Here is a 12,971-nt window from a genome sequence, read left to right as displayed (position 1 = left end):
TCGTGGCCAACAAATTCATGTTGAATCAGGGTATCAACGGCTGCTAACCATACTGGCTATATTCTTCCTCCGCTGCCAGAGGCTGTGTGCCTCGGAATAGCAGCTGCTGGGAATGCCATGTGGGTGGGAGTGCTGTTGCACTGTGCTCCTGCTTGTAAGTGTCTCCAGGCACCTGGTTGGCCGCTATGGGAACAGGGTGCTGGACAAGATGGGCCTTTGGCCTGATCCAGCATGGTTCTTCTTCTCTCCTTGTTTCCACAAGAGAAGCTTGTGGTTGTACTTGAAATAGATCAGGCTGCACGTGGATCTCTCTGCTTGAGAATCTACATTTGGAGATGATGGGTTGAGGAATAGATGTGGAGTTAACCAAAGGCTAACAATAAGCACTGAGGTTTACTTTGGGGGTTATGCCTTAGCTCAGACACAATCCTGGTGTGATAGATAAGTATACAAATTGGTTTCTTCAAAAGCCTGGAACCCTGTTCTCTCTTTTAAAACTGAGTGTCGGAGAATGTGGTCTAAAGGGGGGAAGCAGGTATTTTTCATTAAAGGTTTTGCGGAAGTGGAATGGCTCTCATGGTAGGGGGCGGCGGGGCAGAAAGAGCTGCTTGCATCAAAATGCAGCCTATGTTAAGATGCTCCTTAAGGTATGGAATTTAAACAGTCTTCTGCTGCAGTCTCAGTATTCATAGCATAGACACAGCACATTTTAAAGACAAGCTTAAAACATCCAACGCAAATGCAGAGTGACAGAGATTGATTTCAGCCGGATTGCAGTGGTGGAACTTAAACCTGGACCACGATGCAGAGCAACAGTTGATTAAAAGAATAATTTTTTGAGCATGTGCAGAGTGCAGTTCCCTCACTCAATATGGCATATTTCTACACCAATAAGGATCGTTTCATATCTGATGTTGCAACTGCCAAACACATGTGAGACTTGGCACTTCTCTTTCTAGTAATTTAACGACCATTGTAGCCAGGGAGGCTGATTAACTGCGGCTCAAAAACTAGTGCTTCTCAACCAATGAAGTCAAACATTGATGGAAGAATACTTATGCAACAATTTCTGAGATCACATGTAACAACTAACCCAGTACAATAGCAAAGCCTATTCAGTTATGTAACTTTAAGTAAGTTCACATTTCCCCCATGTATTGCTCCACTCCCATATTGGCCAGAGTCTCAACAGGCACCACCAGAGCTTTTTCACACAGTACGTGTTTCACTTACGGAATTCAATGCCACTTACTGTGGTGACAGCCAGTAGCTTAGATGGGTTTACAGTGGATTAGACAAATTCAGTGAAGATGTTTGTCAGGGACTACTAGACATGATGGCAGTTTATTATCACCAGTACTGGATGCAGCATATACAGTTGACTCTCAATTTATGTGGAGGTTAATTCCTGGGATAGTGCATAAAGCCAAAATCACGTATAGTCAAAATTTACATTCTCTGCATCTCCAAATGCTTTCCCAAGCTATGTGCAATGGCAGGTGGGATTACAAAAGTTTCCCTGCCAGATGCTTGCCCCCCTCTTTAATTTATTTTCCTCCAAGAGCATAAAACTGAATTCACACAAGTTAAATTTGCATAAACTGAAAGTTGACTGTATCTAAATATCAGATGCAGGGGGCAAATGAGGTGAGGGGCGACATCATCACATGCTGCTTGTGGGCTTCCTAGAGGATCTGGCTGATCACAGGCAGAGAGCAGGTGCTGGGCTAGATGGTCCCTTGGCCTGATCCAGCAGGGCTTTTCCTCCTTCCCCATCCCTCTTCCTCACTGGATGCCCGTTTGTTTCTGGCCCCAGTTCAGGACGCTGCATGAGTGCTGAAAGCCCTAAAGTGGTAACAAACTTCTCTTGTATGGACACTGCCAAACCTACACTCCTCAACAAGGCAGAACCTCCAGGCTGGATTATTGCAATGCGCTCTGTGTGGGGCTGCCCTTGAAGATGACTCAGAAGCCTCAACTAATCCAAAATGCAGAAGTCAGATTATGAGCTGAGGTTTCATTGTAACTCATGTAACTCCTGTTTTAACGCCTTCCCTACAGACCCTCTCAGGTGTTAAAATGGGCAGAGGGCATTTTAGAGTTGGAAGGACCCTGAAGGTCATCTGCTTCAACCCCCTGCAATGCAGGAATCTCAACTAAATAGAATCATAGAATTTTAGAGTTGGGACCCTGAGAGTCATTGTGGGGCTATGCATGACATCACTACCCCTATCCTGGTGTGATTTTGCCCCTCCCCTTGACCTTTCACAAGTTGAGCATGAAGATCTGAAGGGACATTCTAGCCACATTAACTTGAATGTGGCAAGAATCCTCCCCATGACTGAGAACTGAACACGTATCAGTTCCAAATTGAAACAGGGATTTTTACTGCATTCAGCTGAATCCAGTTAAAATCTCCCTGTAGACCTTCATGCTCATAGTGCAAAAGGTTGGGAGGGCATTCTTGGAGGAGGGACCAGCATGCATGAGCCCCTGCCCAGGTTGACCCATCTCTTGAATGCAGGAAGAGGGCTGCTATGAGGAGACTGGGTGGAGGAGAGGGGTGCTTTGAGCAGGTGGAGGCAGAGAGGATAGATGATTCTGGTGATATCAAAGGACTCCTTCACTCATGTAACCTCAGAAGAGCCCAGAGAGGCAACGTGGGGTGAAAGGAGTATGTTTCTGGTGAAATCTCTCAAACTAGACTGCAGTGGTATGGGTTTTACGCAAAACTTCAAATCGGAAAATGTTTCTGTGCACACATTTGCATTGATTCCCCCCCTCCAGTTTGCACCAGAAAATTTCCTGAATGCATAGAAATTGATTTAATTTGGCTATCATTTATTTTAATTGTATTTGGTAAACAAAGCTAAGGGAAGTATTCAGCTAACATTCTGCAGAAGCACAAGAGGATTCCCCCCTCTCTGCCCTGCCCTGTTCCCAAATCCATTCCAGAATGTTGGGAGAAACCCCAGAACAGATTTAGGGAGGGCACAGTAGGAGGAGACATTCTGTCACACAAGGAGAAATTCTTGCCCTGGCAGAACATCCAGCTTTCCACTACACTGAATATAACCCCATAAACTTGAAACTGCCAAACTTAATACGGTTGCATTTGCAATTAGCACCCATTCATTGCTGCTAATGAACTCATGTTCCAAACTGTGGTTTGACCCAGAAGTCATCTGCCCTAGGGGAAATGCGGTGACAGCTCGAAGAGGGACCCATCCACCTCAGGGACCATTTTGACTCATCATGAGAAAGAGGAAGTGAAAAATACTTAGGTATTTCCTCTTTAAAATGCAGCTGGGGATGGGGAAGGATATCTCCCTCTGCTTTTCAGAATTCATGTGCAACTTTCCCCTTAAACACCCACCCACAGCCCAACCTTGTAGCACATGGTAGTGGTGATTGGGTAACAGGCAAGCTGGAACATGTGCAGAGGAGGGCAACCAAGATGATCAAGGGCCTGGAAACCAAGACTCATGAAGGCTGGGTATGGCTAGCTGGAAAAGAGGAGAGGAGATATGAGAGCCATCTTAAAATACCTCAAGGTCTGTCACATGGAAGAGACGTAAACTTGTTTTCTCCTGCTCTAGAAGCAATGGCTTCAAGTTACAAGAAAGGAGACTCCTACAAAACATCAGGAAGAACTTTCTACCGTAAGAGCTGTTCAACAGTGGAATTATCTCCCTCAGGAGGTGGTGGACTCTCCTTCCTTGAAGGTTTTAAAGCAGAGGTTGTATGGCCACCTGTCATGGATGCTTTAGCTGAGATCCCTGCATTGCAGAGGGTTGGACTAGATGACCCTTCCAATTCTACAATTCTATGAGTCTATCATCAGACGGAGGAGGCAATCACTTCAACCACCAGGTGCTGGGGGGCAGGGAGTGGTGAAGAGGAGCTATTTGTGCCATTTGAATTGTGGTGCACCAGCTAAGAAGTTGCCTCAAGTGTCTGGGCCAGTGCCTGGGTGGGTGAGGGATAGTGAGATTTAAAATGCACTTTAGATTCGCGTCTCCTGAGGCGAAATGGGAAGCTGCCTTCTCCCCCCACTGAAGCCTTGTCTACTAGGGTTGCACAACAGCAGCGACTTCCAGAAAGATCTCATGAGATCTCGTGGAACTCTTGCAAGAGTTTTGAAAACTGTTGTGAGATGTTGCGGGAATCCGCTCTCTTGACCTTGCTTCACTCCACCTCACTGGTGGGGCTGGACCTGCCTCTGGGGCTCTGCTTGTTGTCATCCCCCCCCCTCCGGTGGAATGCTGCAAGGGAAGTTCCCTTGAGAGTGGATGGAAAGAAAAGGAAGTTTCTAGAATTGACACTCAGGGATTTCTCAGTACAACCAGTACCTCTGATTTGGGCTGCAGCCTTGCAAGGCCTATTGCTGCTCAACACTGGAGGCCAATGTGCCACCACACATGTGCCCCTAGAGGTGTTTTCTGGTGTCCGCAGGGTCATGTCCCCTCCTTTCACTGAAATCAGGCTTGAAAGAAACCTTCTGTTGTAGCCAATAGACGCCTCATTGCACCCTGGAGGGCATTTTTGGCAGTGTGTATGAGGGGTCACAGCTGGGTAAGAGAGGGTTACCCAGACAGGGTGGCAGAATGGATCGGGTGTTGGAAGGCTGGGGTTCAAATCCCTGCTCTGCCACAAAGCTTAGGGGATGAATGTGGGCCAGTCAGTGTCCCTCAGTCTAACCTACCTCACAGGCTTCTTGTGAGAGTAAAATGTGGGAGGAGAAACGTGTTTGTCACTCTGAGCAACTTGGAGGGTGGGAGGGGAGAAATAGGTAAGCAAACAGCTAGAATGGCAAAGTGTTTTCAGAAGGAGTTGGATGCTGAATGTGCGAGGTAAGTTGATATGTGAACATGTGGAAAAGCAAATTCTGTGAGCTCTTGTTTTCCACATTCTTGTTTTCAAAAATTATTTCACTGTCTCTGGTCCTTTGGGAGAAATAGGGTATTGTCCGCCCCGCAACCACAAAAAAATGAGCTTAGTGCAAAGTGCTTCTGACCATGTGCAGACTGTTCTGTTCCCTTTTAAAAAAAGTAACAATGAAATCACTGAACACACCTGTTTCATATTTTGTGTTCCAGCAACTGAATGCAAAGATGAAATTCTGACTAGTTTTGCAACCTGCAAACCTGCTGCATTTCAGAGCGGAGGTTGCTAAAAGAGCGGAAGTTGCTTCTTGGGCTGCTAGTCATTTTAGGCAAGGCTTCATTTACTTATTTGAACCTCCTCCCCCCACTTCCAAAACAAACAGGCCGTTTCCACGCATTCCCTGCTCACCCCCATCACCCCTGGGGAGCAGCCTACCCAACCCCCTTGGCCTCCGCTGGCTGCCAATAGATGTTCCTGTGATATAAATGATAAATGGCTTTTCACAGGCAAAAATAGTCAGTGGTGGTGTCCGATAGTCTGCCAAGCCAGCCTGCATCTATCGAAGCGCATATTCCCCCCTCTCTCTGGTTGCCTTAAATGGCTTTTGTGCGTTTCCTTTTTTGCCTTTGTTAGCGGTTGTGAACCTTTTCTACCTTGTGCCCCCTCCCAACCGCAACTCACAAGCTCTTGCGGACAGAAGGCCTGACAACCCTACTGCAGGTTGCATCCTGTGCAGCAACCCAGCATTTAAGCAAGGGGGGGGGAACCCCTTTGTTGAGGTGAACAAAGAAGAAATATTGGGATGTTTTTAGAAAATAAACAGTGGACTAGGCCCTGGCTGGTGGTGCTGAAGCCCTCCTGGACTGACGGGGTGGAGCCTGAAGGTTCTTGTGGACAGTGAAGGTCCTCAGTGCCTCTCTGCTCATGGCAGAGGTTCTTCAAGTCCAGCGGGCCCATATGCACAGCCCCATCCTCAGGTAAGAACAGGGAGTGGTCATTTTCCTGGGCTGAGGCTGCAGTCCTGCACAGACTTGCTGTGCAGTCCTAAGTGTGGTGGCATTCAACTCGGTTTTTAAGTTGAGCAGATCCATTGCAATGAATGGAGCTGACTTAGCCATGTCCATTAATTTCAGTGGGTTTGATCAGAGTAAAGACTTAGCTGAATACCAGTACCCTCTGTCTACTCAGAAGCAAGTTCTAATTAATTCATTGGAGTTTGCACCCAGGTAAGTGGGGTTAGGATTACCTAGGAGTTTGTCCACTGAACTCAGTGGGGTTTACTTCTGCGCAGACAGGTACAGGCTTGTGCTATAGAAGTTCTGAGTTGTTGTGAAGCTGAACTAGAACGTGCTCCTGTCCCTGGGGGTTTGTTGGGCTGCTTCTAGCTTTCAGCCAGGCTGCCTTTTCAAGATGGAAAACCCACTAATGGTGTGCTCAAAGTTATGTTATACGGTTTATGTTCCTCCTCCTCCTTCCTCTTCTTTTGAAAAGTGCCTTAGTGATGGTTAATAAATTCTATAGTACTTGAGGGAAAAATAAAGAAGACTGTGATACCTTAAAGACCAGCAGTTTCATTGTTTGTAAGCCAAGCAGACCCATTGTCTGCGCCAGATTTTAGGGGCTCTTGGGGGAGATGTATTCAGTGGGGGGCTCTTCCTGAATGAGTCCACCTCCATGGCACTGTCGCCACTGCCTAGCCACTTACTTAATTAACAACTTTCTACATTTCATAGAATCATGAGAGTTAGTCCAACTCTCTGGAATGCATGAATCCCAGTCCCCAGGCCCCCAACCAGACCAGACCCTGCTCATCTTTGCAAATGTGCTAGCAATTTTATTGTTGCACCACTGTTTTATATTCCACCTTTCCTCCAAGGAACTCAGTGCTCCCCCCCCCCCAGCTCTATTTATCCTAAGAACAACCCTGTGAGTTAGGTTACATTAGACTAATCCACAGTGACTGGTCCAAAGTCACCCAGTGTGCATCACATCTGGTGTGATGGCTGAGACCCTACCTGCCTGTACACTGCCTTACCAGTGGTGCATGCTCTGGTTTTCTCCTGCTTGGACTACTGCAATGTGCTCTACCTGGGGCTACCTTTGAAGGCAGCTCAGAAACTGCACATAATCCAGAATGTGGCAGCTAGATTGGTCACCAGGACCATATAACACCAGTCCTAAGTACACTGGCTCGCAGTATGTTTCTGAGCACAATTCAAAGTGTTGGTGCTGACCTTTAAAGCCCTAAACGGCCTCGGTCCAGTATACCTGAAGGAGCGTCTCCACCCCCATTGTCCAGCCTGGACACTGAGATCCAGCTCCGAGGGCCTTCTGGCAGTTCCCTCACTGCAAGAAGTGAGGTTACAAGAAGAGGGCCTTCTTGGCAGTGGCACTCTCCTTGTGGAATGCCCACCCATCAGATGTCAAATAAATAAACAACTGCAGTGGTACCTTGGGTTACAGACGCTTCAGGTTACAGACTCAGCTAACCCAGAAATATTACCTTGGGTTAAGAACTTTGCTTCAGGATGAGAACAGAAATCGTGCAGCAGCGGTGTAGCGGCAGCAGGAGGCCCCACCCATTAGCTAAAGTGGTGCTTCAGGTTAAGAACAGTTTCAGGTTAAGAACTGACCTCCAGAATGAATTAAGTTCTTAACCCGAGGTACCACTGTATCTGACTTTTAGAAGAGATCTGAATCATAGAATCATAGAATCATAGAGTTGGAAGAGACCAGAAGGGCCATCGAGTCCAACCCCCTGCCAAGCAGGAAACACCATCAGAGCACTCCTGACATATGGTTGTCAAGCCTCTGCTTAAAGACCTCCAAAGAAGGAGACGCCACCACACTCCTTGGCAGCAAATTCCACTGTCAAACAGCTCTTACTGTCAGGAAGTTCTTCCTAATGTTTAGATGTAGTTTGGATCCATTGCTCCGTGTCCGCTTCTCTGGAGCAGCAGAAAACAACCTTTCTCCCTCCTCTATGTGACATCCTTTTATATATTTGAACATGGCTATCATATCACCCCTTAACCTTCTCTTCTCCAGGCTAAACATGCCCAGCTCCCTTAGCCATTCCTCATAAGGCATCGTTTCCAGGCCTTTGACCATTTTGGTTGCCCTCCTCTGGACACGTTCCAGTTTGTCAGTGTCCTTCTTGAATTGTGGTGCCCAGAACTGGACTCAGTACTCCAGGTGAGGTCTGACCAGAGCAGAATACAGTGGCACTATTACTTCCCTTGATCTAGATGCTATGCTCCTATTGATGCAGCCCAGAATTGCATTGGCTTTTTTAGCTGCCGCGTCACACTGTTGGCTCATGTCAAGTTTGTGGTCAACCAAGACTCCTAGATCCTTTTCACATGTACTGCTCTCAAGCCAGGTGTCACCCATCTTGTATTTGTGCCTCTCATTTTTTTTGCCCAAGTGCAATACTTTACATTTCTCCCTGTTAAAATTCATCTTGTTTGCTTTTGCCCAGTTCTCTAATCTGTCAAGGTCGTTTTGAAGTGTGATCCTGTCCTCTGGGGTGTTAGTCACCCCTCCCAGTTTGGTGTCATCTGCAAAGGCAGTCCTGTGCAAGGAAGTTTTTAATGTTTGAAGTTTTATTGTCTTTTTAATATTTTGTTGGGAGCTGCCCAGAGTGTCTGGGGAAACCCTGTCAGATGGGCAGCGTATAAATAATAACATTATTTATTATTACTATTATTGGGGATTCAATCCCTGTTCTCCCACAGCTTAGTCAAATACAGATGGTAGCTCATCACAGGGTGGTGGGTTCCAGCCCCACGTTGGGCAAAAGGTTCTTGCAAGGGGTGGGCTAGAATGCCCTCCTGGTCCCTTCCAACTAGGATTCTAAGATTCCAGCCACTGCACTACTCTGGGATACTGGAACAGAATACAAGGGAAGCAAATTGGGAGCATTTCTATTTTATATTCTGTTAAGGTTGATACTCCACATTTCCTCCAAGTTGCCTCAGTGAGATGCATGGCTGAGCACCCTCTGTGCTCTCCCTCTGCACCACTGCGGAGGCTGCTGTTCCTTCTCTGCCTTGCTCTTGTCCCTGCTTCCAAAGTGCAGTAATTAGGCAAAGATGGGGAGGAAGAACAATAGAATCGTAGGAAGATCACAGCCAGGGGACTTGGGGCAGGGCAGGCAGTAAGCAAAGGTTCCCTGCTAGGGCGTAGGCCTTGGCGGATGCCTAACAATGCTGACCCCTTCTCTTGGCCCAGCTTGGCACCCAGCTGGCCATTCTGGCTGGGTCTGGTGTGAGATGGAGTCCAACAACATCTGGAGGACCACAGGTTCTCCTTTGGGATAGATGGAGTGGGGAATCAATGGAATAAGGTTACCCTGGAATACCAGATATCTGTGGGGGCACTCTTTCAGTGCAAAAGTGGTGTTTTGGGGCCCCCTGTTTGCTTTGTTTATTGCTTCTTTGTGCCCTAATTGAGTTCTGCTTCAGCAGCATTAATCAACCCCCCCCCCCAACTATTTCTTCTTCTTCCTGGAAATATTGACATCACTATTCCCATCAGTGACAATGTCACTGAGGGCAGATGCATCTAATTTAGAATGAGGCCCTTCTTTCCAGAACTGCATCGCCTTCACTTCGCCTGAATGGGTGACCAAGAGGGGAACAGGCCCCTCCCCTTGAATCTTTTTCTTTCCTGAGTATTTAACTCTTTAAAGTAGATTTAATTTTTTTAAAAAAAACTTTGAACAATGTGCCTCTTAAATCAGGGACAGCAAGGCAACCTTCTGTTTTCCTTAAGTGTGATCAAGTTTGGAGAGTTTTTTTCTTGACTGGGCCAGATCAGCTCTGGCCGCATTTGAAAAAAAGCTTTTGCTTGTACCAAATAAATCAGGACAGTAACTATGCCATGGTGTCGTAAGGTCATTGTAGCCACTGGACTTAGTGGGGTGCGTATGTGTCCTTTGATGGGTGTGTGCCCTTATACTTCAGAATGTGGGGAGCAGGGATGTGAAAAACTGTCAGTTTTGGTTTCTCAGAGTTTTGCATTTTTCAAATGTTGCTTTCACTCTCCACATTGCTGCAAAAGTTTGCAGTTTGTTTTAACAAAATCCAACATAAAATCATCAGCATTATAGTGTGAATTTCTCCTTATATATACATGTTTTTACATATTGTATATGGTCTGCATCAGCAGAAGTCTAGTGTCCCAATCAAGTGACTTGTTAGTCTTGCTCTATACTGCTTTGGTCAGACCACACCTGGACTACTGTGTCCAGTTCTGGGCACCACAGTTTAAGAATATTGACAAGCTGGAACATGTACAGAGGAGGGTGACCAAGATGATCTGGAAACCAAGCCTTATGAGGAATGATTGAGGGAATTGGGTATGTTAAACCTGGAAAAGAGGAAACTGGGAGGAGATATGATAGCGTTCTTCCAATATCTCAAGGGCTGTCACATGGAGGAGGGATGGTGCTTGTTTTCTCCTGCTCTGGAGGGGAGGACCTGAACCACTGGCTTCAAGTTACAAGAAAGGAGATTCTGACTAAAAGCTTTCTGACAGTAAGAGCTGTTCAGCAGTGGAAGGGACTCCCTTGGGAGGTGGTGGACTCGCCTTCCTTGGAGGTTTTTAAACAGAGGCTGGATGGCCATCTGTGATGGATGATCTAGCTGAGATTCCTGCATTGCAGGGGGTTGGACTGGATGACCCCTGGGGTCCTTTTCAACCCTATGAGTCTATGATTTTATGCCATTTCCCCCATTATAGACATTTTTGCAATTTCCCCTAATGTACCTTCATGTGCTATGCCTTTGATGTCTATTTTACCCTAGTGTGTGTATTTTTATACACATTCTGCTAAGAAGTGCAAAAATTTGCGGAAGCGCTTGCTTCTACATGCGAAAGTTGAAGGATAGCTGTGTTCCGCTTCGCACATTGTTTCGGAAACTGCAGCTTAGGCGAGTGTGCCTTTGAATGCGAACTGAGCTCCTCCCCCATCCCTAGTGGTGACCCAACCCTGCGCTGCCCCGCTGCCCTTTCACCCACCCAGCCCGGCTCAGTCTGCTGAGCGTTGCTACACACTTCTTCCCCAAAGTCCTGCCCTTGTGGCTGCATCTTCCAGGCCTTGGTGCTCTTGCAGGGAGTTTCTTCAAGCAGAACTCCTGGTGTGGAAAGATATGGGTGCGAATTCTTGTCTTGAAACTTCCTTCCCTTCCTAAGGAAAGCTGAATGGCATATCAATGCTGAGCTGAATTAAAGCAGCTTGCAAGACGGTTGCGAGGCAGCAGCTTGTGAAGTCCCGTCCCCCCAGCTAACATGCTGTTTAGCGTTTTACTTGCACAATGTGGCTGATCACGATCAGGACTGGTGCCCACACAAGGTGCCTGCCACCAGAGTGTGACAAGTGTAGGGACCCTGGTGGGTGTGGGGCGGAACGAACAGCTCATTACAAACACAAAGGAGACTCTCTGCCATCGCTCACATGCTTGTTGCGCTAAAATGCTGCAAGTCAACTTTCTGCAGTTACCTAGTAACGCTACTGGGAGGGAAAGTAAGTTGCACGGCGATGTTTCCAACTTGAGACCTTGCAGTGGGTTTGAGGGTCACCTTTGCCTCTCTTCTCCATAACTGGGGTCCCTAGAAATGAGAGGCTCCTTGGAGAGGTGGGGGACAAATCTGGGTCCAAAGGGGAGGTACACTGAGGAGAATGTGGCTTTGCTTTCAACTGCAGCTTGCACAATTTCTCCAGCCTTCATGGCTTGTGCCTGTGTGCTGCCATCTGCTACTGATATTCCTCAGCAGCAGGAGGGAAGTGTGCAATCACACACACACACACACACACACACACATACACACACACACTGATCCAGTTTTTATGGTTTGGGGGAGAAGCAGGATGTTTCTTAGAGCCTCACATTTTTTTCTACTCTGTCCTCTGCTGCATTTAGGGACCCAGGGTGATAATATAGGAAGTGGAGAATTCCCCACCCCTGCCAGTGCGTTTGGCACCTTCAGATTTTAGAGCAGGCATAGGCAAACTGGGCCCTTTAGATGTTTTGGGACTACAACTCCCATGATCCCTAGCTAACAGGACCAGTGGTCAGGGATGATAGGAATTGTAGTCCCAAAACATCTGGAGGGCCGAGTTTGCCTATGCCTGTTTTAGAGGATGCACCTCTTAATGCTGGTCATCAACACCTGAGATATATATGTTAGGAAACATTCTATCCTTGTAACTGTAATCTGTTTTAATTTGTTTTAGACATTGCATTTTCAAATAGCTGTAACGTACCCTTGCACCTTATGGTGAAGGGTGGGCAAGAAATCATCATCATCATCAACATCAAGTAATAATAAAACAATTATTGCAACTTGCTTTATAGGGCTCTTGAAGAATATCCTCACAGCAGCCTTAGAAGGCCAGGCTTATGCATCAGATACGCTGCCAGCCTGTTTGCTGTGCTCACCACACTTCCCTTTCCTCCCTCTCAGACCCTTCAACCCTTAGCCGCTCAATCTCCTTTAGCCCCCTCCCCTCCAATCCCCAAAGCTACCCCTCCCCCAACAGTTCACAGAGGAGAGAGGAATGAAGAGGAGACAGACTTTCTTTCCTTCTCCCTCTGGTGCTGCCCAAATGAAGTGCACATTTTGAAATGCAGACTCCCTTCTGCCGGCAGCACACTAAGGGGAGATAGACTTCCACCTGTGGTGAGCTGACAGTGGTGGGGAGCGCATGAAGGCTTGCCTGTGCTGCCCTCCCAGCTGCCCACTTGCTCATGCCATTGGACCACCCTCTCTCACTCAGCCAGGCCGCCTGCTTGCTTGCACCCCAGGCTTACCTCGCCTTGTTATGCACACATGTGAGCAAATAAGCCAGTGGGCTGGTGTGTGGCAGCCACAACGACTATGGGGAACATTTCAAACCTGCTCGCTCTGCTCGCCTGCTTGCTTCTACTGCTGCCCTTCCTGCTCCACTCAGTTGCTGTATCCAATGTTGTCATGCTGCAGTTTGTGTGGCCACCTAGTGGTGGCCACGCAAACAGCAGCATGACAATTCTTTTTTTGTAAAAATATTATATAGTAAGATATGGCTATGTATGCATATA

General features: G+C 47.2%; 2 protein-coding genes across 9 annotated transcripts in view; one reads left to right on the top strand and one right to left on the bottom strand.

The window, feature by feature from the left end:
* LOC310699149 (histone H2B 5-like) overlaps positions 1-12,971 on the bottom strand; it is a 960,349-nt gene that overhangs the window by 167,247 nt on the left and 780,131 nt on the right. The window lies entirely within an intron of this gene.
* The window catches only part of PDE1B (phosphodiesterase 1B), a 121,710-nt gene that overhangs the window by 69,883 nt on the left and 38,856 nt on the right, over positions 1-12,971 (top strand). Inside the window, exon 1 of one of the 8 annotated variants that reach the window (XM_083486681.1) lies at positions 5,430-5,864. The exons of the other annotated variants lie outside the window; for them this stretch is intronic. Within the exon in view, the coding sequence (XP_083342807.1) occupies positions 5,812-5,864 (53 nt within the window). The 5' untranslated portion in view covers positions 5,430-5,811. Of the gene's footprint in view, positions 1-5,429; positions 5,865-12,971 lie in introns of those variants that run through there. 8 annotated transcript variants of the gene reach the window in all.

This window comes from Podarcis liolepis (assembly GCF_965112155.1).
Source record: "Podarcis liolepis genome assembly, chromosome: 2".
NCBI lineage: Eukaryota > Metazoa > Chordata > Lepidosauria > Squamata > Lacertidae > Podarcis > Podarcis liolepis.
The sequence above is the reverse complement of the archived record's forward strand: the minus strand, read 5'-3'. Positions and strand labels throughout refer to the sequence as shown.